This window comes from Salmo salar, chromosome 20 (genome assembly GCF_965601325.2).
Source record: "Salmo salar chromosome 20, fSalSal1, whole genome shotgun sequence".
NCBI lineage: Eukaryota > Metazoa > Chordata > Actinopteri > Salmoniformes > Salmonidae > Salmo > Salmo salar.
In genome coordinates, this window is record NC_138310.1 from 30,822,195 (window position 1) to 30,845,087 (window position 22,893).

Consider the following 22,893-nt stretch of genomic DNA (forward strand, 5'->3'; position numbering starts at 1 on the left):
TCACATACAGTATGGTAAAATACTGTTGATCTGTGGATAGTTTGTAGAGATGTATCAATAGGGGCCAGTAGTGTTAGTATTAACTGTGTCCATACACCCCCCTGAAGCTTAAATAAGGCTTCCCTAACAGGAGCCTCTATGGCAGCGATAAATAAATATGTTCTTCCTGTGTCCAATCAGTAGTGTGTGTCAACCATATGTGAGTGTCAGGGTGCTTTATCAGTGCAGGCCAGCTTGGACTTTTATACACTCTCATGCCTCTGAGTGATGAGTAGCAAACCTCCCCTGCTCTGAACACATGCAACAGCTACGACCACATACTCCTGCTACGACCACACACAACATGGAAGGTAAGGCACCCTCTCCTGACCATAACAAGACCATAACACCTTTCACTATGACTGTAACTTAACTGTTTAATTAGGCTTTCTCCGTGTATGATATCACAAGCATGATAAATATGTGTACGCAACCAATCAAATTTGATTTGATTGGAGAATGGTCTCAGATGTCAGAAAAACCTGTCAAAGATACATTTTTCTTCCAGTGGTAGTTATAAAAAATGTCTGACAACTATGTTTCCTCTTTAGAAAACAACTACTATGGGGTATAACTGAATTGTTATTAAGATCAAAGGTTAGATATAATTTTCAAATCCTCATATACACTACATGACCAAAAGTATGTGGACACCTGCTCGTCAAACATCTCATTCCAAAATGATCTGCATTAATATGGAGTTGGTCCCCCTTCTATAACAGCCTCCACTCTTCTGGGAAGGCTTTCCACTAGATGTTGAAACATTGCTGCGGGGACTTGCTTCCATTCAGCCACAAGAGCATTAGTGAGGTCGGCACTAATGTTGGGTGACTAGGCCTGGCTTGCAGTTGGCATTCCAATTTTTAATTTTTTTTATTTTTTTATTTCACCTTTATTTAACCAGGGAGGCTAGTTGAGGACAAGTTCTCATTTACAACTGCGACCTGGCCAAGATAAAGCACAGCAGTTCGACACATACAACAACACAGAGTTACACATGGAATAAACAAACATACAGTCAATAATACAGTAGAAAAAGTCTATATACAGTGTGTGCAAATGAGGTGAGATAAGGGAGGTAAGGCAATAAGTAGGCCATGGTGACGAAGTAATTACAATATACCAATAAAACACTGGAGTGATTGATGTGCAGAAGATGAATGTGCAAGTAGAGATACTGGGGTGCAAAGGAGCAAAATAAATAAATAAATACAGTAAGGGGATGAGGTAGTTGGATGGGCTATTTACAAATGGGCTATGTACAGGTGCAGTGATCTGTGAGCTGCTCTGACAGCTGGTGCTTAAAGCTAGTGAGGGAGATATGAGTCTCCAGCTTCAGTGATTTTTGCAGTTCGTTCCAGTCATTGGCAGCAGAGAACTGGAAGGAAAGGCGACCAAAGGAGGAATTGGCTTTGGGGGTGACCAGTGAGATATACCTGCTGGACCGCGTGCTATGGGTGGGTACTGCTATGGTGACCAGTGAGCTGCGATAAGGCGGGGCTTTACCTAGCAAAGACTTGTAGATGACCTGGAGCCAGTGGGTTTGGTGACGAGTATGAAGCGAGGGCCAGCCAACAAGAGTGTACAGGTCGCAGTGGTGGGTAGTATATGGGGCTTTGGTGACAAAACGGATGGCACTGTGATAGACTGCATCCAATTTGTTGAGAAGAGTGTTGGAGGCTATTTTGTAAATGACATCCCCGAAGTCGAGGATCGGAAGGATGGTCAGTTTTACAAGGGTATGTTTGGCAGCATGAGTGAAGGATGCTTTGTTGCAAAATAGGAAGCTGATTCTAGATTTAATTTTGGATTGGAGATGTTTAATGTGAGTCTGGAAGGAGGGTTTACAGTCTAACCAGACACCTAGGTATTTGTAGTTGTCCACATATTCTAAGTCAGAACCGTCCAGAGTAGTGATGCTGGACGGGCAGGCAGGTGCGGGCAGCGATCGGTTGAAGAGCATGCATTTAGTTTTACTTGCATTTAAGAGCAGTTGGAGGCCACGGATGGAGAGTTGTACGGCATTGAAGCTCGTCTGGAGGTTAGTTAACACAGTGTCCAAAAAAAGGCCAGAAGTATACAGAATGGTGTCGTCTGTGGAGAGGTGGATCAGAGACTCACCAGCAGCAAGAGCGACATCATTGATGTATACAGAGAAGAAAGTCGGCCCGAGAATTGAACCCTGTGGCACCCCCATAGAGACTGCCAGAGGTCCGGACAACAGGCCCTCCAATTTGACACAGTGAACTCTATCAGAGAAGTAGGAGGTGAACCAGGCGAGGCAGTCATTTGAGAAACCAAGGCTGTTGAGTCTGCCGATAAGAATGTGGTGATTGACAGAGTCGAAAGCCTTGGCCAGGTCGATGAATACGGCTGCACAGTAATGTCTCTTATCGATGGCGGTTATGATATTGTTTAGGACCTTGAGCGTGGCTGAGGTGCACTCATGACCAGCTCTGAAAACAGATTGCATAGCGGAGAAGGTACGGTGGGATTCGAAATGGTGAGTAATCTGTTTGTTAACTTGGCTTTCGAAGACCTTATAAAGCCAGGGTAGGATAGATATAGGTCTGTAGCAGTTTGGGTCTAGAGTGTCTCCCCAATCATTGGGAATCTCAGACGATACGAAAGAGAGGTTGAACCGTAATAGGGGTTACAACAATTTCGGCAGATCATTTTAGAAAGAGAGGGTCCAGATTGTCTAGCCCGGCTGATTTGTAAGGGTCCAGATTTTGCAGCTCTTTCAGAACATCAGCTATCTGGATTTGGGTGAAGGAGAAATGGGGGAGGCTTGGGCGAGTTGCTGTGGGGGGTGCAGGGCACTTGACCGGGTAGGGGTAGCCAGGTGGAAAGCATGGCCAGCCGTAGAAAAATGCTTATTGAAATTGTCAATTATAGTGGATTTATCGGTGGTGACAGTGTTTCCTAGTCTCAGTGTATTGGGCAGCTGGGAGGAGGTGCTCTTATTCTCCATGGACTTTACAGTGTCCCAGAACTTTTTTTGTTTGTGCTACAGGAAGCACATTTCTGTTTGAAAAAGCTAGCCTTAGCTTTCCTAACTGCCTGTGTATATTGGTTCCTAACTTCCCTGAAAAGTTGCATATCACGGGGGCTATTCGATGCTAATGCAGTACGCCACAGGATGTTTTTGTGCTGGTCAAGGGCAGTCAGGTCTGGAGTGAACCAAGGGATATATATGTTCCTGGATAAAAAAAAATGTAATGGGGCATGCTTATTTAAGATGGTGAGGAAGGCACTTTTAAAGAATAACCAGGCATCCTCTACTGACGGGATGAGGTCAATATCCTTCCAGGATACCCGGGCCAGGTCGATTAGAAAGGCCTGCTCGCTGAAGTGTTTTACGGAGCGTTTGACAGTGATGAGGGATGGTCGTTTGACTGCAAACCCATTACGGATGCAGGCAATGAAGCAGTGATCGCTGAGATCGTGGTTGGTTAGGATGGGCAAGTTGGTTAGGATGATATGTATGAGGGTGCCCGTGTTTACGGATTTGAGGTTGTACCAGGTAGGTTCATTGACAATTTGTGTGAGATTGAGGGCATGAAGCTTAGATTTTAGGATGGCCAGGGTGTTAAGCATGTCCCAGTTTAGGTCTGCTAGCAGCACGAGCTCTTAAGATAGATGGGGGGCAATCAATTCACATATGAAGTCCAGGGCACAGCTGGGGGCAGAGGGTGGTCTATCGCAAGCGGCAACGGTAAGAGACTTGTTTCTGGAAAGGTGGATTTTTAAAAGTAGAAGCTTGAATTGTTTGGGTACAGACCTGGATAGTAAGACAGAACTCTGCAGGCTATCTCTGCAGTAGATTGCAACTCCGCCGCCTTTGGCAGTTCTATCTTGTCAGAAAATGTTATAGTTAGGGATGGAAATTTAAGGGTTTTTGGTAGTCTTCCTAAGCCAGGATTCAGACACGGCTAAGACATACGGGTTGGCAGAGTGTGCTAAAGCAGTGAATAAAACAAACTTAGGGAGGAGGCTTCTAATGTTAACATGCATGAAACCAAGGCTTTTACGGTTACAGAAGTCAACAAATGAGAGCACCTGGGGAATAGGAGTGGAACTAGGCACTGCAGGTCCTGGATTAACCTCTACATCACCAGAGGAACAGAGGAGGAGTAGGATAAGGGTACGGCTAAAGGCTATAAGAACTTGTCGTCTAGGACGTTCCGGAACAGAGAGTAAAAGGAGCAGGTTTCTGGGCGCGATAGAATAGATTCAAGGCATAATGTACAGACAAAGGTATGGTAGGATGTAAGTACATTGGAGGTAAACCTAGGCATTGAGTGATGATGAGAGAGATATTGTCTCTAGACACATTTAAACCAGGTGATGTCACCGCATGTGTGGGAGGTGGAACTAAGTGGTTGGCTAAGGCATATTGAGCAGGGCTAGAGCCTCTACAGTGAAATAAGACAATAATCACTAACCAGAACAGCAATGGACAAGGCATATTGACATTAGGGAGAGGCATGCGTAGCCGAGTGATCATAGGGGTCCAGTGAGTAGATTAAGCTAGCTGGAGACAAGGCGATTCATAGCGCTAGCAGGCCGGGGATAGCAAGCTAGCAGAAGGGCCTTAGAGGGACATCGCGACGGAGGAAGTCTGTTATAGCCTCCTCGTGCGGTTACTTCGGTAGAGCCGTCGTGGTGTATTAGTAGGGTTTCATCCCTAACGTTTTCAATGGGGTTGAGGTCAGGGCTCTGTGCAGGCCAGTCAAGTTCTTCCACACCGATCTCGACACACCATTTCTGTATGGACCTCGCTTTGTGCACAGGGGCATTGTCATGCTGTAACAGGAAAGGGCCTTCCCCAAACTATTGCCACAAAGTTGGGAGCACAGAATCGTCTAGAATGTCATTGTATTGTGTAGCATTAATATTTGCCTTCACTGGAAATAAAGGGCCTAGCCCGAACCATGAAAAACAGCCCCAGACCATTATTCCTCCTCCACCAAACTTTACAGTTGGCACTATGCATTTGGACAGGTAGCTTCTCCTGGCACCCGCCAAACCCAGATTCATCCGTCGGACTGCCAGATCGTTTCCATTGCTCCAGAGTCCGATGGCAGCGAGCTTTACACCACTCCAGCATTGCATATATCAATAATAATAATATTGTTGCATGATTTCGCCTGGATCAGGAAAGTTGATATCTCGTTCGCTGACAGCATTCTCTGCACACCAGCGAGATCGAATTTCAAAAGTGAAACATTGTTTCTTGATGTCGGACAGGCAGACAGCAAGGTTTATACAAACCATCACTGTTGGAAATCAAATGCTAGCCTAGAAGCAAGAGGAAATCAAATGCTAGCCTAGAAGCAAGAGGAAATCAAATACTAGCCCAGAAGCAAGAGGAAATCAAATGCTAGCCCAGAAGCAAGAGGACATCAAATGCTAGCCTAGAAGCAAGAGGAATTAATGGGTTAATAAATGTCTTAGCGTTTATAACCTTGGGCGCGAGTCAGAGATAGAATGTTGGTCCAAATTGTTCGTTAGCTCAGGGCTTTGGAGTACAAGTGTGTGAATCCTTCAGTGGTGGAAAAAGTACCCAATCATCATAATTACTTAAGTACATTTAAAACCAAATACTTTTAGACTTTTAGACTTTTACTGGGTGACTTTCACTTTTACTCAAGTATCAAAAGTAAATGTAATTGCTAAAATATACTTAAGTATCAAAAGTAAAAGTATTAATGATTTCAAATTCCTTATATTAAGCAAACCAGAAAACACAATTTTTGTGTTTTATAAACTTACAGATAGCCAGGGGCACACTCCAACACTCAATACATAATTTACTAACAAAGCATTTGTGTTTAGTGAGTCCGCCAGATCAGAGGCAGTAGGGATGACCAGGGATGTTCTCTTGATAAGTGTGTGAATTGGACCATTTTCCTGCCCTGTTAAGCATTCAAAATGTAAGGAGCGCTTTTGGGTATCAGGGCAAATGTACACTGAATGGAGTAAAAAGTACATTTCTCTTAGGGAATGTATTGAAGTTAAAGTAAAAGTAGTCAAAAATATAAATAGTAAAGTAAAGTACAGATACCTCCAAAAACAACTTATGTGGTACTATAAAGTATTTTTACTTAAGTACTTTACACCACCGGAATCCTTAGCCCAGGGCTAACGCTTAGCCCAGGTTAACAAATGTTTGTGTGAATTCTGGCTAAGCTAGCCGGGTCATTCCTACAATGCGGTGCCTTTTGGACCTCATAACTCCAGGAAAAAAGGCACATATTTTTTGGGTGGTGCATTTTCCCAACAGGGTGGAACCTAACAGGCTGGACATTTGAAGCCCAAATTAGCCATAGCTCTGTGAGTGAACAACGAACAAAAGTGATATCAGTCACACATAAAAAAATCTTAAATAAAATAATAATAAATACAATAATCATAAAAAATAACATTTATCAGAGAGATTATAACTAGGACTATAAAATAATGAAGTAGTTTAAGGTTGAATTAGTTTAAGGCTTATATTTCTCGTGGAAGTTGATGAATAACACCCAGGAACATGGCAAAAACGCTTACACCCACTGAAAAAAAGTGTTCAAGATCCATATTTTTGTGTTCTTAAGGTAAAGGACACCTGACCTTATGTTTAAAGCATTTTGGAATCCACATTTAACACTAAATAAGAAGTGATATTTCCTGTGGACAGAAAAAGGTACCACAGTGTAAGAATGACCCCGTCCAGGGCCAGTCTAGCCTGGTGCTAAGAACAATGCAGTGTGAAAAGGCCTTTTGGGTTGCTATCTCCCTTGCTTGGAATGATACATATTCTATTTTAATGACTAATTTCACACTCACACTAAAATTATATCTGCATCCCTCACATGGCAGAGACATCCACAGACATGAGTTGGTATTGTTTCTCCTCCACCCTTCCAGTATGACATATGTCTCCCTACCTCTCTCTCTCTCCATCCTTTCACCCTCCCTCCCTCTCCAGAATTGGCAGTGATGATGAGGGGGTTCCTGCCATGTGTGACCCAACTCTTGGGTCTGCTCCTCCTCTTGCTGACCCCAGGGAGGGTTGAAGGGTCATCAGGCTGTCCCTTGTCCTGCTCCTGTCATGGTGGTCAGGTAGACTGCAGCAGCCGCACCCTCACCACCTCCTCTTTACCCTCCCACTTCCCTCCCGCCAGCATCGAGCTCCGTCTCCACGACAACCAGCTGACCACGCTCCCCAACGGCCTGCTGGACTCCCTTTCCTCCCTCCGCTCTGTCTCTCTCCATGGCAACCCCTGGGCGTGTGATTGCGGCGTGCTCTACCTGCGTTCCTGGCTGCTCAAACAGCCTGTCGACTACACGGGACACAACAATGTCACCTGCAGTTCCCCTCCTGGCCTGCGGGGAAGGCGGGTGGTCTACCTGGCTGAGGAGGAGGTTTTGGAGTCCTGTCACCACTGGTACTGTGACCTGGCACTGGCCTCCCAGGTCTTTCTGTTTGTGTTTGTGGCGATGCAGGTGGGGCTGCTGGGTGCCATGGTCGTATTCCTGAGGAGGTTTGAAAGACTGTCCCGTGAGGCTCGAAGGACCACAGAGGAGAGCTTCGCTGGGGGGGTAGGGGCTTATGAGTAATAGTGAGTATGAGCCCCTGAAGGCCAGCAGCATCTGAAGAGGGGAGGGAGGGGGCAGGTAGGCAAGGAGGGAGAAGAGGGAGAGGAAACAGCAAAAGGCAGAGTAGAGAGAGACCCTTAAAGGGGTCAAGCTGGTGAGCTTGAAAAGGGACTTGTTAGATTCACTGGAGACTGGAGATTCCAGAGAGACTCACAGGACAAGAAACATGGGCAAATCTAAGTGGTTATGCATTTATTTTCTGAGGATTCTTTCAATATGTTTCGTTGCTTGCATCACTCAATAAAGCTGTTAAAATAATACATCAAGCTTTGAATACATTGCAGATAGAGATAACATTTAATTTACAATAATACTGTATTGTGTTATCATTTTTTAAATGGGTGTATTTTTAAAGGTTTGGGATGTACATTACCAGTCAAAAGTTTAGACACACCTACTACTCAAGGGTTTTTCTTTATTTTTACTATTTTATACATTGTAGAATAATAGTGAAGACATCAAAACTATGAAATAACACATTTGGAATCATGTAGTAACCAAAAACGTGTTGAACAAATAAAAATGTATTTTATATTTGATATTCTTCAAAGTAGCCACCCTTTGCCTTAATGGCAGCTTTCTTCGCGTTTGGCATTATCTCAACCAGCTTCGGGTTAATTTATTCGACGGCCCGCCATTAAAGCTAGTTAAAAGAGTAACATTATGCTTTTTCAGCATGAATGGAGGATGCTTTATGTAGGACCCGGTCCACGGACGACACAGAGTTTGTACTGTCTTTGGTATTACTACTAGGCACATCAACCCTAGACGATAGTGCAGATCTGGCGTCCGCTATCGTCTGCCTAGGCTACTTTAGACCTAGGCTATTCAATACACTTCCACACAGAGCAGTTTAGCACACCATTATACACATGTGTCATATTAGCTATTGTACGTCTGTTTCATCGAATAAAAATGCGTTATTCACTGGAACGTTGAAAGATATTGTAACACATATATACATAACCATAGCGTTCTGAAAAAGAGGGCGGAACATTCATACCGATCATGTATCAGTGTCGGAACACAATGTGTGACGGACCCAGGCTTCAGGTTGTATACACGTGAGATCCTGGAAAAGTTTCAAGAGCGAGCTGGACGGCATTTTGTCTTTAACGTTTATGCGCCATACATTACCATCATTTCTACGTATTGACACGGTAAGTGTTGTATTGGCTAGCCAATGGAGTTCGCGTTTCACAATAATAGTTTTGCTAGCATTAGTAAAGTTAGCTACCGTAGCTGTTTAGGCTCTTCCTACCAGCGGCTACATTTGTTTTCAAAAAAGCTTAACAACGCATTAGTACCGACATATTTAAATGGGAACTTGTAGCACTCACCTCCCTGTCAATGCGATATTCTCTTTGTGCGATCCATAGAGCTCCTGTCTGTTACGTGCCGTAAGATGGGGCGGCTGAGGAAGAGGCACAACTGGAAGGGACGGGAGCAGAACGAGACACATCCACCTCCAGAGGCCAAGGAGCAGGGGAAGACTGTTGTAGTGGAACTCAAAGGTACAACACTCAAGCGCCTGTGGCCCAATGGCTCTCAAAATATGTAGGTACACACGAGGGTGGGGAAGGGGAGAGATACCTGGTAACTAAGTATGAACATTTTTGCACTCACTACTGTTAAAGTTGCTCTGGTTAAGAGCGTCTGCTACTAAAATGTAAAACTACTGTTCGTGAGGTTGGTGTTGTAATGGGTGTGATTCTTGTGTACTCATAATACTCTGTTCCATGTCCCACAGACGGGGCCAACCTAAAGGGGGTGGACGAGAGCAATGCCCTGGTCCTTCCAGCCACCAAAGCCAAGAAGAAGAGGGGCATTGAGAAGTCCCTTACTAAGAAACAGCCCCTTACCAAGAAACAGAGGAAACATCTACAAAAAGTCCTGGAGGTCAAAGAGAAGAAAGCCAAGGTAACATTCTCAATCTGCCATCTCTGAGTCAGACCAGACCAGTTTCAGTCAAGTATAATTATGAAGTGTGTCATTTGAAATAGTTCTGCACAAAAACATGAAACTACACTATTCATTATCTTCCTCCTTTGACTTCCAGAGAGTAGACATCCTGGCCAAACTGGCCGAAGTGCAGCTGCCTGACTCTGAGCTGAAGCTGCTCTACACCACCTCCAAATTGGGCACAGGAGACAAGCAGTACCAGACCAAACAGTAAGGCAGTGGGACTGTCAAGCCATTGTAGCAGCATTTGGTTTAGTGATGCTTTCCATAAGCTCAGGTTGACTGATGAACAATGATATTCAGTTGGAGTGATAGTGTCCTGGTCTACTGAAGGCTTGTGTGTCATCCTCTGTGGTGTTGTCTTTCTCAGGACTCCTGATGAGGTAGATGACGGAGCCTCAGGGCCCAGGATCAGCAGCCTGAGTGGAGCCAACAGGAAGAGGAAACGAAGAGCACGGGAGGAAGAGAAGGCAGAAGAGGAGAGTAGTGATTTGGACTCATCTGATGAAGAGATGGATGATGGAGGGATGGGGAATAGAAGGGTGGAGGCCACTAATGTCTCAGAATCTGAAGAGCCAGCCTCCTCCTGCCAGGAGAAAGAGGTGGAGATGAAAAAGGAAGAGAAAAAGGAGACGAGCGAGGAGTCAGGCCCAGCCCAGGCCTCCAGTAAAAAGCCATCCGAGCCAGCAATCTTCATCTCCGTGGACAGGCTGCCAGAGATGCAGGTGTGTGTTTCTTGTGTTGTGTGTTTGTTTCTCATGCACATTCTCTTTGTTTTTCTCAAGCCGTGAGCATTTGTCTTTATTTCTCCTGCTGTGTGTGCGCGCATTTGTTTGTCCTGCAATGTGTGTAGGAGGCCCGTCTGAGGCTGCCAGTGCTGGCTGAGGAGCAAGTGATCATGGAGGCGGTGAGAGAGAACAGTTTTGTGGTTCTGTGTGGAGAGACAGGAAGTGGTAAAACCACCCAGGTACCCCAGTTCTTGTACGAGGCTGGATATGCCAGGTAACACACACACCCTGCTCTTCTTTTTCTCTGCTTCACTCTCTTATTCACCACTTATCTTTTTTGTATGTTTATTTGAAGCCTTTTTTCACTCCACTAATACTATCATATCTCTGTTTACCCCTCTCCCTCCTGTTTCTCTCCAGTGGCACTGGAATCATTGGTGTGACAGAGCCTAGGAGGGTGGCAGCTGTCAGTATGTCCCACAGAGTGGCCAAAGAGATGAACCTGTCTACACGGTACACACACACAATGGCTAGTGTTTGGATTTCGTTTCCATTTGTGTTTGGTTGTGTCTGCTGAGGCTCTGTATGTGTTTGGTTGTCTGTTGTTAGGGTGGTGTCGTACCAGATCCGTTATGAGGGGAATGTGACCTGTGACACCAAGATCAAGTTCATGACAGACGGAGTCCTGCTGAAGGAGATTCAGAAGGTAATCCTCCCACCCCCTCTCCTTATTCTCCATCCTTCCCTCTCCCTACCTATCTGCCCCCCCATGTTTTTCCATATTTATTGTATGACTCCATTCTCAGTCTATTTGCCTCAGTCACCCAAATGGCACCCTATTCCCTTTGTTGCACTACTTTTGACCAGAGCCCATAATGCGCTACTGTATAGGGAATGGGGTACCATTTGAGACGCAATCTAAGTTTCTGTCGCTCTCCGCTGTAGGACTTCCTGCTCCAGAGGTACAGTGTGATCATCATAGATGAGGCCCATGAGAGGAGTGTGTACACAGACATCCTGATTGGCCTGCTGTCACGCATCGTACCACTCAGAAACAAGGTCAGACAGACGGGGTTCATTTTTTTTGTTATTAAAAAAAGAACATCAACAAGTGACTGGGGGTTCCTGACACCTTGAGCCTGTTACTTAATATATGCACAACTTATGTAAAGATTTATAAACTATTTACTAAATAATGATTTATTAGCAGACTTCTCTACCCAACTTGCCGTTGTCCTTATTTTTCCCTACCCTGTTTCCTGTGTGTCCTACAGAAAGGCCTCCCCATGAAGCTGATAGTGATGTCAGCTACTCTGCGTGTGGAGGACTTCACAGAAAACAGGAAGCTGTTTCCTACTCCTCCTCCCGTCATCAAGGTGGAGGCCCGTCAGTTCCCTGTAAGCGTCCACTTTAACAAACGGACTCCTCTGGAGGACTACACTGGAGAGGTGTTCCACAAGACCTGTAAGATCCACCGCATGCTGCCCCCTGGGGGTATCCTGGTGTTCCTGACGGGCCAGGCTGAGGTCCACTCTGTCTGCAGGAGACTGAGGAGGGCCTTCCCTTTCAAGAGGGGCAACACAGCTACTGGTATGTTTTTTTTTTTAAATATTATTATTATTTATGAATTTTTTTTACACAGTCTTTACACAGTGTAAAATGTATGACTGTGTGTTCTGATAAGGTGAGGGAGAGGAGGCAGCAACAGACTCCTCAGATGAGATGAAGAAGTTTAAGAAAGCCAAACATAAGAGAACTGTGGTACGTACTACTTACCGTAATTTCCGGACTATTAAGCGCACCTGAATATAAGCCGCACCCACTGAATTAAAAAAATATATATTATTTTGAACATAAATAAGCCGCACATGTCTATAAGCCGCAGGTGCCTACCGGTTCATTGAAACAGGTTTTAACGAAACACGGCTTGTAACAAAAATAAATAAGCTTTAACAAAACACGGCTTGTAACAAAAATAAATAAGCTTTAACGAAACACGGCTTGTAACAAAAAATAAAAAATTAGCAGTAAGCTTTAGTTGTCTTTTTGCACTGAGTCAATTCCTCACGCTGCTGTTTCCAATGTCTTATCATCGACTCATTAAGACCAAGCTCCCGTGCAGCAGCTCTATTTCCTTTTCCAACAGCCAGATCAATCGCATCATATGCATTTCTCCGTGTCTTTGCCATGATGAGGGTGACGAAATGACTACCGTAATCAGAATGATGGGAAGTTTGAGAGCGCTCGATTTAATCTAAACAGTAAACAAAAAAGTTGTTTGACCGTAACCCATTCGGCAATTTCATTGGTCTAATGAAAGCTTCATGCCGCCAAAAAACTGAGCGGCAATATATGGAAAAATCCATATTAGCTGCGTCATTGTTTAAGCCGTGAGGTTCAAAGCCTGGGAAAAAAGTTGCGGCTTATAGTCCGGAATTTACGGTAGTTATTCTGTCACTGTGTTGAGAAGTGTGTGAGTGAATGTTTTAACGCTGTTTGTGTGTGGTTTCTGTGTGTGAGTAGTCCCTGCCCCGTATTGACCTGGATAACTACTCAGCGTTGCCGGTGGATGAGGGGGATGAGGATCGTCTGGCGGGGATAGATGATGAGGAGGGGTCCGACCTGGAACTAGGAGACGACGCTGCAGACACAGGTAAGAGAAAAGGACAGCTAGGTGTATGTGTTGCCATTCAGCTCTCAGGTGTGTATCCTTGATTCATATGTTCTCTTTCTCTCCTTGTCTGTAGAGGAGAAGGCGGACCCGTCCCTCCCTCTTTATGTCCTCCCCCTCTACTCTCTCCTGGCTCCAGAGCAGCAGGCCAAGGTAAAACGGGCCACTTGGCACAATAAATCTACACTAGATGAAGTGATATTGTTGCATTAATGCATGATCTGTGTCTTGTCTGTGCAAGCTTGCATGTGAGCTTGTCCTTGTGTGCATGCTTACTGTGCATGTACAGTTGAAGTTTATACACCTTAGCCAAATACATTTAAACTCAGTTTTTCACAATTCCTGACATTTTAATCCCTGTAAACATTCCCTGTTTTGGGTCAGTTAGGATCACCACTTTATTTTAAGAATGTGAAATGTCAGAATAATAGTAGAGAGAATGATTTACTTCAGCTTTTATTTATTCCATCACATTCCCAGTGGGTCAGAAGTTTACATACTCAATTAGTATTTGGTAGCATTGCCTTTAAAATGTTTAACTTGGGTCAAACGTTTAGGGTAGCCTTCCACAAGCTTCCCACAATAAGTTGGGTGAATTTTGTCCCATTCCTCCTGACAGAGCTGGTGTAACTAAGTCAGGTTTGTAGGCCTCCTTGCTCGCACATCCTTTTTCAGTTCCGCCCACAAATTTTCTATAGGATTGAGGTCGGGGCTTTGTGATGGCCACTCCAATACCTTGACTTTGTTGTCCTTAAGCCATTTTGGCACAACTTTGGAAGTATATTTGGGGTCATTGTCCATTTGGAAGACCCATTTGCGACCAAGCTTTAACTTCCTGACTGATATCTTGAGATGTTGCTTCAATATATCCACATAATTTTCCATCCACATAATTTCCCTTCCTCATGATGCCATCTATTTTGTGAAGTGAACCAGTCCCTCCTGCAGCAAAGCACCCCCACAACATGATGCTGCCACCCCCGTGCTTCACAGTTGGGATGGTGTTCTTCGGCTTGCAAGCCTCCCCATTTTTACGCCAAACATAACAACGGTCATTATGGCCAAACAGTTCTATTTTTGTTTCATCAGACCAGTGGACATTACTCCAAAAAATATGATCTATTTCCCCATGTGCAGTTGACAACTGTAGTCTGGCTTCTTTTATGGCGGTTTTAGAGCAGTGGCTTCTTCCTTGCTGAGCGGCCTTTCAGGTTATGTCGATATAGGACTCGTTTTACTGTGGATATAGATACTTTTGTACCTGTTTCCTCCAGCATCTTCACAAGGTCCTTTGCTGTTCTGGGATTGATTTGCACATTTCGCACCAAAGTACGTTCATCTTTAGGAGACAGAACGCGTCTCCTTCCTGAGCAGTATGACGGCTGTGTCGTTCCATGGTGCTTATACTTGCGTACTATTGTTTGTGCAGATGAACGTGGTACCCCCAGGCGTTTGGAAATTGCTCCCAACGATGAACCAGACTTGTGGAGGTCTACACTGTTTTTTTTATGAGGTCTTGGTTGATTTCTGTTGCTTTTTCCATGATGTCAAGCAAAGAGGCACTGAGTTTGAAGATAGGCCTTGAAATACATCCACAGGTGTCAATTAGCCTATCAGACGCTTCTAAAGCCATGACATCATTTTCTGGAATATTCCAAGCTGTTTAAAGGCACAGTCAACTTAGTGTATGTAAACTTCTGACCCACTGGAATTGTGATACAATGAATTATAAGTGAAATAATCTGTCTGTAAACAATTGTTGGAAAAATGACTTGTGTCATGCACAAAGTAGATGTCCTAACCGACTTGCCAAAACTATAGTTTGTTAACCTCTCTGGGATATGTGGGATGCTAGTGTCCCACCTCGACAACAGCCAGTGAAATTGCAGGGCGCCAAATTCAAAACAGAAATCTCACAATTAAAATTCCTCAAACATACAAGTATTATACATCATTTTAAAGATAAACTTCTTGTTCATCCAGCCACAGTGTCTGATTTCAAAAGGCTTTATGGCAAAAGCATATCATACGATTATGTTAGGTTAGCGCCTAGTCACAAAAAAACATACAGCCATTTTCCAGCCAAAGAGAGGAGTCACAAAAAGCAGAAATAGAGAAACTTAATCACTAACCTTTGATCTTCATCAGATGGCACTCATAGGACTTCATGTTACGCAATACATGTATGTTTTGTTCGATAAAGTTCATATTTATATCAAATCTGTTTACATTGGCGCATAATGTTTTGCCTACAAAACATCCGGTGATTTTGCTGAGAGCCACATCAATTTACAGAAATACTCATCATAAACTTTGATAAAAGATACAAGTGTTATGCACAGAATTATAGAAACTTCTCCTTAATGCAACCACTGTCAGATTTCAAAAAAGCTTTACGGTGAAAGAACACCATGCGATAATCTGAGTACAGCGCTCAGCCACCAAAACAAGCCATACAGATACCCACCATGTTGTGGAGTCAACAAAAGTCAGAAATGGTGTTATAAATATTCACTTAACTTTTGATCTTCATCGGAATGCACTCCCAGGAATCCCAGTTCCACAATAAATGTTCGATAAAGTTCATCTTTATGTCCAAATACCTTTTTGTTTGCGTGTTTAGTTCACATATCCAAATGCACAAGGTGCATTTGTCCAGATGAAAAGTCAAAAAAGTTCCATTACAGTACGTAGAAACATGTCAAACGATGTATATAATCAATCTTTAGGATGTTTTTATCATAAACCTTCAATAATGTTTCAACCGGACAATTCCTTTGTCTTTAGAAAGGAAAGGGAACGGAGCTCGTGCTCATGACCGCGCACGATCAACAACTAAAGGCTTTCAGCTGAGGCACCTACTGGGACTGGTCTTATTTGCTCCCCTTTCACAATAGAAGCCTGAAACAACGTTCTAAAGGCTGTTGACATCTAGTGGAAGCCTTAGGAAGTGCAATCTGACCAAATTTACACTGTATATTGGATAGGCAATCACTTGAAAAATTACAAACCTCAGATTTCCCACTTCCTGGTTGGATTTTTCTCAGGTTTTCACCTGCCATATGAGTTCTGTTATACTCAGACATCATTCAAACAGTTTTACTAATAATATGCATACCATAGCTTCTGGGCCTGTGTAGCAGGCAGTTTACTCTGGGCATGCTTTTCATCCAGATGTGAAAAACTGCCCCCTATCCCAAAGAAGTTAACAAGAAATTTGTGGAGTGGTTGAAAAACAAGTTTTAATGTCTCCAACCAAAGTGTATGTAAACTTCCGACTTCAACTTCCGTTGTATATATGTGTGTTTCTAATCTTTGTGTTCAGGTGTTCCGGCCCCCTCCCCATGGTGCACGTCTGTGTGTTGTGGCTACCAACGTAGCAGAAACCTCTCTAACCATCCCGGGGATAAAGTATGTGGTCGACTGCGGTCGGGTCAAGAAGCGCTTCTACGACCGCGTCACGGGGGTCTCCTCCTTCAAGGTCTCCTGGACCTCACAGGCCTCAGCCAATCAGAGGGCAGGCCGGGCAGGCCGTACCGAACCTGGACACTGCTATAGGTCAGAACTGGGCTGTTTAATTGTTAAAGTAAATGCTTTCACACCCCATTTTTAACCTCAATCATTTCTAACTGGGATAAAATTGAATGTGCTATTGACTGTGTGTGCTAGGCTGTACTCATCAGCGGTGTTTGGAGACTTCAGTCTGTTCTCGGAGGCAGAGATCACCCGCAGGCCAGTTGAGGACCTGGTACTACAGATGAAGGACCTTAACATAGACAAGGTCAGAGAAATAACACATTGATTGATGCTGTAGAGGGAGAAAGTCTTCCTGTGAATTTAGTCAGACACTACCTATTTGGCTAATGGTGTGTTCCTGTGTGTTCAGGTGGTCAATTTCCCATTCCCTACAACTCCCTCAGCTGAGGCGCTGGTGGCAGCAGAACAGTTACTGGTTTCACTGGGAGCACTAGAGGAGCCGCCACGCACCGGGCGGTAAGCGGTTAAACCTGACTCACTCTACCTCACCCTTCACTCAACCTACCTCACTGCTCAAAAACTCACTTTTCAGCAGGTATATCTGAAGTCCCCTCTTCAGATCCTCTACCCCACTATCCCCTCCTGCAGCAAACCTACCCATCGATCAATCCATCTCTATCTGCTTTAGGGTTAAGGAGATGGAGCGAGCGCGTCTGAGCTGTCCCATCAGCCCCTTAGGCAGGGCAATGGCGTCGTTCCCCGTGTCACCGCGCTACGCTAAGATGCTGGCGCTAGGGAAGCAGCAGGACTGTCTGCCTTACGTCATCGCCGTGGTGGCCGCCATGACGGTCCGGGAGATCTTTGAGGATCTGGACAGGTGAGGGGCAGAGAGAGAGTACAGGAAATGTGTGTTTATGGGATTATTCTAAAATGCATAGACATTAGAATAGCGTGTGTTTCTGATCAGTGTTTTGGTTTCGTTACCTATTGTGAAATGCATATTTAAACAAGATCCTAATGTCTTTGCGTCTCTACATTCTCTCTCTCTCCACCGTCTCTATTGGTCCAGACCTGCTGGTAGTGAGGATGAGAGCTCCAAGCTGGCCCAGCGTCGAGCCCGGCTGGCCCAGATGAGGAGGCTGTGGGCTGGGCAGGGAGCCTCTCTACTGCTGGGGGACCTCATGGTCCTGCTGGGTAAGGCTGGAGTGTGAGCGTATGAGGGTGTGGTGGTGTTTTTCTTTGTCTGTGTGTTCTGTACACTACCGGTCAAAAGTTTTAGAACACCTACTCATTCAAGGGTTTTTCTTTATTTTTACTATTTTCTACATTGTCGAATAAAAGTGAAGACAACACTATGAAATAACACATATGGAATCATGTAGTAACCAAAAAAGTGTTAACCTCTATGGGCTAGGTGGGACGCTAGCGTGCCACCCGTGGTGCACTCCATCAACAGCAGGTGCATTTCAAGAGCGGCAAATTTGAATCCAAATAAATGTCAAAATTCAAATTTTTCAAAAATACAACTATTTTACACCATTTGAAAGATAAACATCTCCTTAATCTAACCACGTTTTACGATTTCAAAAAGGTTTTACGGCGAAAGCATAAATTTAGAGTATGTTAGGACAGTACATTTACAAGAGTTGTGTGTAATGTTTTGTCAAGTCAAAGACAGGGTCACCAAAACCATAAAACCAGCTAAAATGATGCACTAACCTTTTACAATCTCCATCAGATGACACTCCTAGGACATTATGTTAGACAATGCATGCATTTTTAGTTCTATCAAGTTCATATTTATATCCAAAAACAGCGTTTTACTATGGCATTGATGTTGAGGAAATCGTTTCCCTCCAATAACCGGCAGTCAAGTCAGCGTCACAAATTAAATAATTAAAATTAGAAAACATTGGTAAAATATTATATTGTCATTTAAAGAATTATAGATTTACATCTCTTGAACGCAATCAACTTGCCAGATTTAAAAATAACCTTACTGGGAAATCACACTTTGCAATAATCTGAGCACTGCGCCCAGAAAAATACGCGTTGCGATACAGACTAGACGTCATGTTGGGGAGATCTAAAATCGAAAATACTATGTAAATAATCCATTACCTTTGATTCTCTTCATCAGATGTCACTTCCAGGTATCACAGGTCCATAACGAATGTAGTTTTGTTCAAAAAAGCTCATCATTTATGTCCAAAAATCTCCGTCTTGTTAGCACATGATCCAAGCCAGCCGGACTTCTCGTCATGAACGAGGGGAAAAAATATATTTACGTTCGTTCAAACATGTCAAACGTTGTATAGCATAAATCATTAGGGCCTTTTTTAACCAGAACATGAATAATATTCAAGGTGGACGAATGCATACTCTTTTATAACGTATTGGAACGAGGGTACCCAACATGAACTCGCGCGCCAGGTGTCTAATGGGACATCATCGTTCCATGGCTCTTGTTCGGTCAGATCTCCCTCCAGAAGACTCAAAACACTTTGTAAAGTCTGGTGACATCTAGTGGAAGCAATAGGAAGTGCCAAAATATTCCTCAGCCCCTGTGTTTTTCAATGGGATAGGTTTAAAGTCAATACAACACATCAGGTATCCACTTCCTGTCAGAAAATGTCTCAGGGTTTTGCCTGCCAAATGAGTTCTGTTATACTCACAGACACCATTCAAACAGTTTTAGAAACTTTAGAGTGTTTTCTATCCATATATAATAAGTATATGCATATTCTAGTTACTGGGTAGGATTAGTAACCAGATTAAATCGGGTACATTTTTTTTTATCCAGACGTGCAAATGCTGCCCCCTAGCCCTAACAGGTTAAACAAATCAAAATATATATTTGAGATTCTTCAAATAGCCACCCTTTGCCTTGACAGCTTTACACACTGTTGGCATTCTCTCAACCAGCTTCATGAGGCAATCACCTGGAATACATTCAATTAGCAGGTGTGCCTTGTTAACCTGTTAGGGCTAGGGGGCAGCATTTGCACGTCTGGATAAAAAAAATGTACCCGATTTAATCACTTCCTGTATGGAATCTTCTCAGGTTTTGGCCTGCCATATGAGTTCTGTTATACTCAGACACCATTCAAACAGTTTTAGAAACTTTAGTGTTTTCTATCCAAATCTACTAATTATATGCATATTCTAGTTTCTGGGCAGGAGTAGTAACCAGATTAAATCGGGTCCGTTTTTTTTATCCGGCTGTGAAAATACTGCTCCCTATCCCAGGTTAACACATTTTTTTTGGGTTACTACATGATTCCATATGTTTTTTTTCCCCCCCTAGTTTTGATGTCTTTGCTATTCTTCTTCATTGTAAAAAATAAAGAGAAGCCGTTGAATGAGTAGGTGTTCTAAAACTTTTGACCGGTAGTGTACTACATGTGTCTGTGTTAAAGTATGATGGGTTACCTCAGGTGCTGTGGGTGCGTGTGAGTTTGCTGGCTGCACTCTTAAATTCTGTGAGGAGAATGGACTGAGGTATAAAGCCATGCTGGAGATCAGACGACTTAGAGGACAGCTCACCAACGCAGGTACACACGCACTCAAAATCAAATCAAAGTTTATTTGTCATGTGCGCCGAATACAACAGGTGTAGATCTTACAGTGAAATGCTTACTTACAGGCCCTAACCAACAGTGCAATTCTTAAGTAAAAACTCTGTCCTTTCCTTCCATAGTGAACTCAGTGTGTCCAGAGGTGGGTGTGTTTGTGGACTGTAAGATGGCTCCACCTACTGAGAGCCAGGTGGTGTGTTTACGTCAGATAGTGCTGGCGGGACTGGGAGACCACCTCGCCAGACGGGTACAGCAAGAGGAACTACTAGACTCAAAATGGAGTAATGGATACAAGGTGAGTTCACCTATAACACTGATCGTGAGGAAAGTTTTTTTTGTTTTTATCTTTGTTTCTTAGTCCCATTTCTGATCCTGCTTGTTGATAGTGTTGTGTTAACCCTTTTCAGACCCCACTCCTGGACGAGCCAGTCTACATCCACCCCTCCTCAGCCCTGTTTAAAACGCTACCTCAGTTTGTGGTCTATCAGGAGGTCTTGGAGACCACCAAGATGTACATGAGAGGTAGGTGAAACACTTCCACTGATTATAGTACAGCTTAATGTCATCAGTATTCGGTTATGCCAACAGCTGTTAACTAGGGAGATTTGTCTCTCTCAGGTGTGTCAGCGGTAGAACCAGAGTGGGTTCCCCAGCTCCTCACCCAGTACTGCCATTTTGGATCTCCTCTGGAGACCCCGTCGCCATGGCTCTGTGCCTCTACAGGCAGGGTCAAATGTCACTGTACCAGCACCTTTTGTGAGTCTGCTCTACACCATGCCTGTCTTTGTCACGTTCAGTAATACAGTATCTCCATGGTCTGTGTGGGCTGTAACGTCTCTGATCTCTCTGGCTCTGTCTCAATTCATCTTTCCTCAATTCCCTGAATCCCCTCATCTCCTCAAAATGTATTGGAGAGGAAGGTCTGAGGAGAGGGACCTTGGACCTTCTCTAATACAGTAGAAAAGGAGAGAGGATGTGAAGAATCACAGAAACACTGATTGAGATTGAGCCTAACACTCTATTCCCCGTATCTCCCTCTAGTCCGATGTGGCTGGCAGCTTCCTGCTATAGAGATGGATTACCCAGATGGCCTGGAGCGATATAAACTGTTTGCCAGGTTCCTTCTGGAAGGACAGGTACTGAAAGCACTGGCTGCATCCCAAAGGCAACCCTTTAACCTATAAGTGTACTATATAGATGGAGTAAAACGGAGGTTGACTGCACTCACTTTTATTTGTGTGTTTCAGGTCTGCCCTAAATTGAAGCAGCACAGCAGTTATCTTCTCTCAAACCCTTCCATCATGATGAAGACCTGGGCAAAGTAAGCCAAGCGTTCCTTTCACTACACCACATAGGAGGGTCTGTCTGTGGTAATGCTTAATGTTGTTTTTCCTCTGTCAGACTCCAGCCTAGGACTGAGGCTCTGCTGGGAGCTTTGGTGTCAGAGAGAGTGGACTGCAGAGACGTACTGCTCTCATCCTGGAAGAACAACAACAAATGTACGTATTTGTGTCATTTCAATGAGACTGTCAAACGTGTCAAATTGTTTAACATGATGTTCTCTATTCTCGTAATTTTCTCCTTCCAGTCCTCTTGACTGCATACTGCCAGTGGATCCCTGAAGCTAAGCACCAAGATGTGGCCAAGAGCTGGCCTCCCATCTGACACAGAGGACACTGATACCAGCTTTGCTGCCTGCCAAACCAGCCATACCAACACAGTGCCATCAACACAACCCCATTACCCATACCAGGGAGCCAGTTATCCATACCTCAGCTGGCCACACAACACACAGGACCTTTTGGCTGTTCTGTACAGAACTGTTCAGGGGAAGGGCTAATCTTTCATTTGGACCATGTGTCCTTCTCTTGTTGTGCTTTGATACATTTTTAAGACTGCTTATTTGTGCTAGTATGAAACTGATGATTTGAATGAGATTCGATCAATCTTGGACAGAATGAAAATCCCCAAATCTTCTTGAAGATGAAGCCTTTTACCACGCAGTTGACGGCCAAAATAAATACGAAGGCTTACTTTTCTTCTTAATTTAATTTATTAGTGTGTTTCCTGAAGATTTCTTGCATAGTCTTACTATCATATTTATTTCCCTCGCTCTAGCGTTTAAACGATATAAGCTATGCATACGAAACTAACTTCGAGGTGCAGACCTCCCCAACTTAGATTGCTTGAGAAAATATTTTGGTTAGCATTAATACTTTAACTACAACAATATGTAAAATGATCTCCAATGTATTTCAATGGCAAAAAAATGGGCATAAACAAAGTATCTCTTTCACCGTTTTAAGGCTATAAACTCCAAACCAACGTTGAGATGTTCAGACTGACACTGCTTAGATTGCTTGTCAAAGGGTTTTTGATACTAATTAGGTCTCTATTCAGTCTGTATAGCTGAAGCGTTACTGATTGCGCGATTGAAATGAAAAGGTAATTTCCGTGAATGCAGTCTCTGCTAACGTGGTAACATTGCTTATAAATTTCAATCATGCTGTAACTTCTGCAATATGGATTGACTAGAGCGTATGTACTTTTAAACTACACCATTTTAAATTAACATGTTTGAATGAGAACCATTAAAAATAAAATGGTAGCTATTCAATATGGTCTTACGGAGCTGTGAGGGGAACGGCACCTCCGTACCTTCAGGCTCTGATCAGTCCCTACACCCAAACAAGGGCACTGCGTTCATCCACCTCTGGCCTGCTGGCCCCCCTACCTCTGAGGAAGCACAGTTCCCGCTCAGCCCAGTCAAAACTGTTCGCTGCCCTGGCAC

General features: G+C 43.8%; 1 protein-coding gene and 1 pseudogene across 3 annotated transcripts; both read left to right on the forward strand.

Moving 5' to 3' along the window:
- The first annotated feature begins 185 nt into the window (after nucleotides 1–185).
- On the forward strand, nucleotides 186–7,946 carry LOC106580474 (platelet glycoprotein Ib beta chain-like; annotated as a pseudogene). Its single transcript, XR_006760910.2, has 2 exons — nucleotides 186–350; nucleotides 7,016–7,946. The product of XR_006760910.2 is annotated as a platelet glycoprotein Ib beta chain-like (transcript).
- On the forward strand, nucleotides 7,463–22,153 carry dhx37 (DEAH (Asp-Glu-Ala-His) box polypeptide 37). 2 transcript variants are annotated; one of them, XM_014161496.3, is made up of 26 exons: nucleotides 7,463–7,649; nucleotides 9,066–9,200; nucleotides 9,437–9,606; nucleotides 9,746–9,858; nucleotides 10,019–10,373; nucleotides 10,502–10,650; nucleotides 10,797–10,889; nucleotides 10,986–11,082; nucleotides 11,322–11,435; nucleotides 11,651–11,966; nucleotides 12,061–12,137; nucleotides 12,900–13,029; nucleotides 13,124–13,200; nucleotides 16,373–16,605; nucleotides 16,717–16,828; nucleotides 16,934–17,040; nucleotides 17,213–17,401; nucleotides 17,594–17,718; nucleotides 19,962–20,078; nucleotides 20,225–20,397; nucleotides 20,510–20,624; nucleotides 20,721–20,858; nucleotides 21,144–21,238; nucleotides 21,350–21,423; nucleotides 21,504–21,601; nucleotides 21,691–22,153. In XM_014161496.3, the coding sequence occupies exons 1-26, from the start codon at nucleotides 7,640–7,642 to the stop codon at nucleotides 21,765–21,767; spliced, it is 3,489 nt and encodes a 1,162-aa protein (XP_014016971.3). In that variant the 5' UTR covers nucleotides 7,463–7,639; the 3' UTR covers nucleotides 21,768–22,153. The 2 variants fall into 2 exon arrangements, with proteins under 2 accessions (XP_014016971.3, XP_014016972.3); XM_014161497.3 differs by lacking the exon at nucleotides 7,463–7,649 and adding an exon at nucleotides 8,137–8,846.
- The last annotated feature ends 740 nt before the right edge of the window (nucleotides 22,154–22,893 follow it).

Bases quoted from the DNA above. Each gene is read 5' to 3' on its own strand.
- dhx37 (XM_014161496.3), top strand. The intron at 20,079-20,224 runs GTACACACGCAC...TTCCTTCCATAG, and splicing joins AGGACAGCTCACCAACGCAG to TGAACTCAGTGTGTCCAGAG. The intron at 20,859-21,143 runs GTGAGTCTGCTC...ATCTCCCTCTAG, and splicing joins TCACTGTACCAGCACCTTTT to TCCGATGTGGCTGGCAGCTT.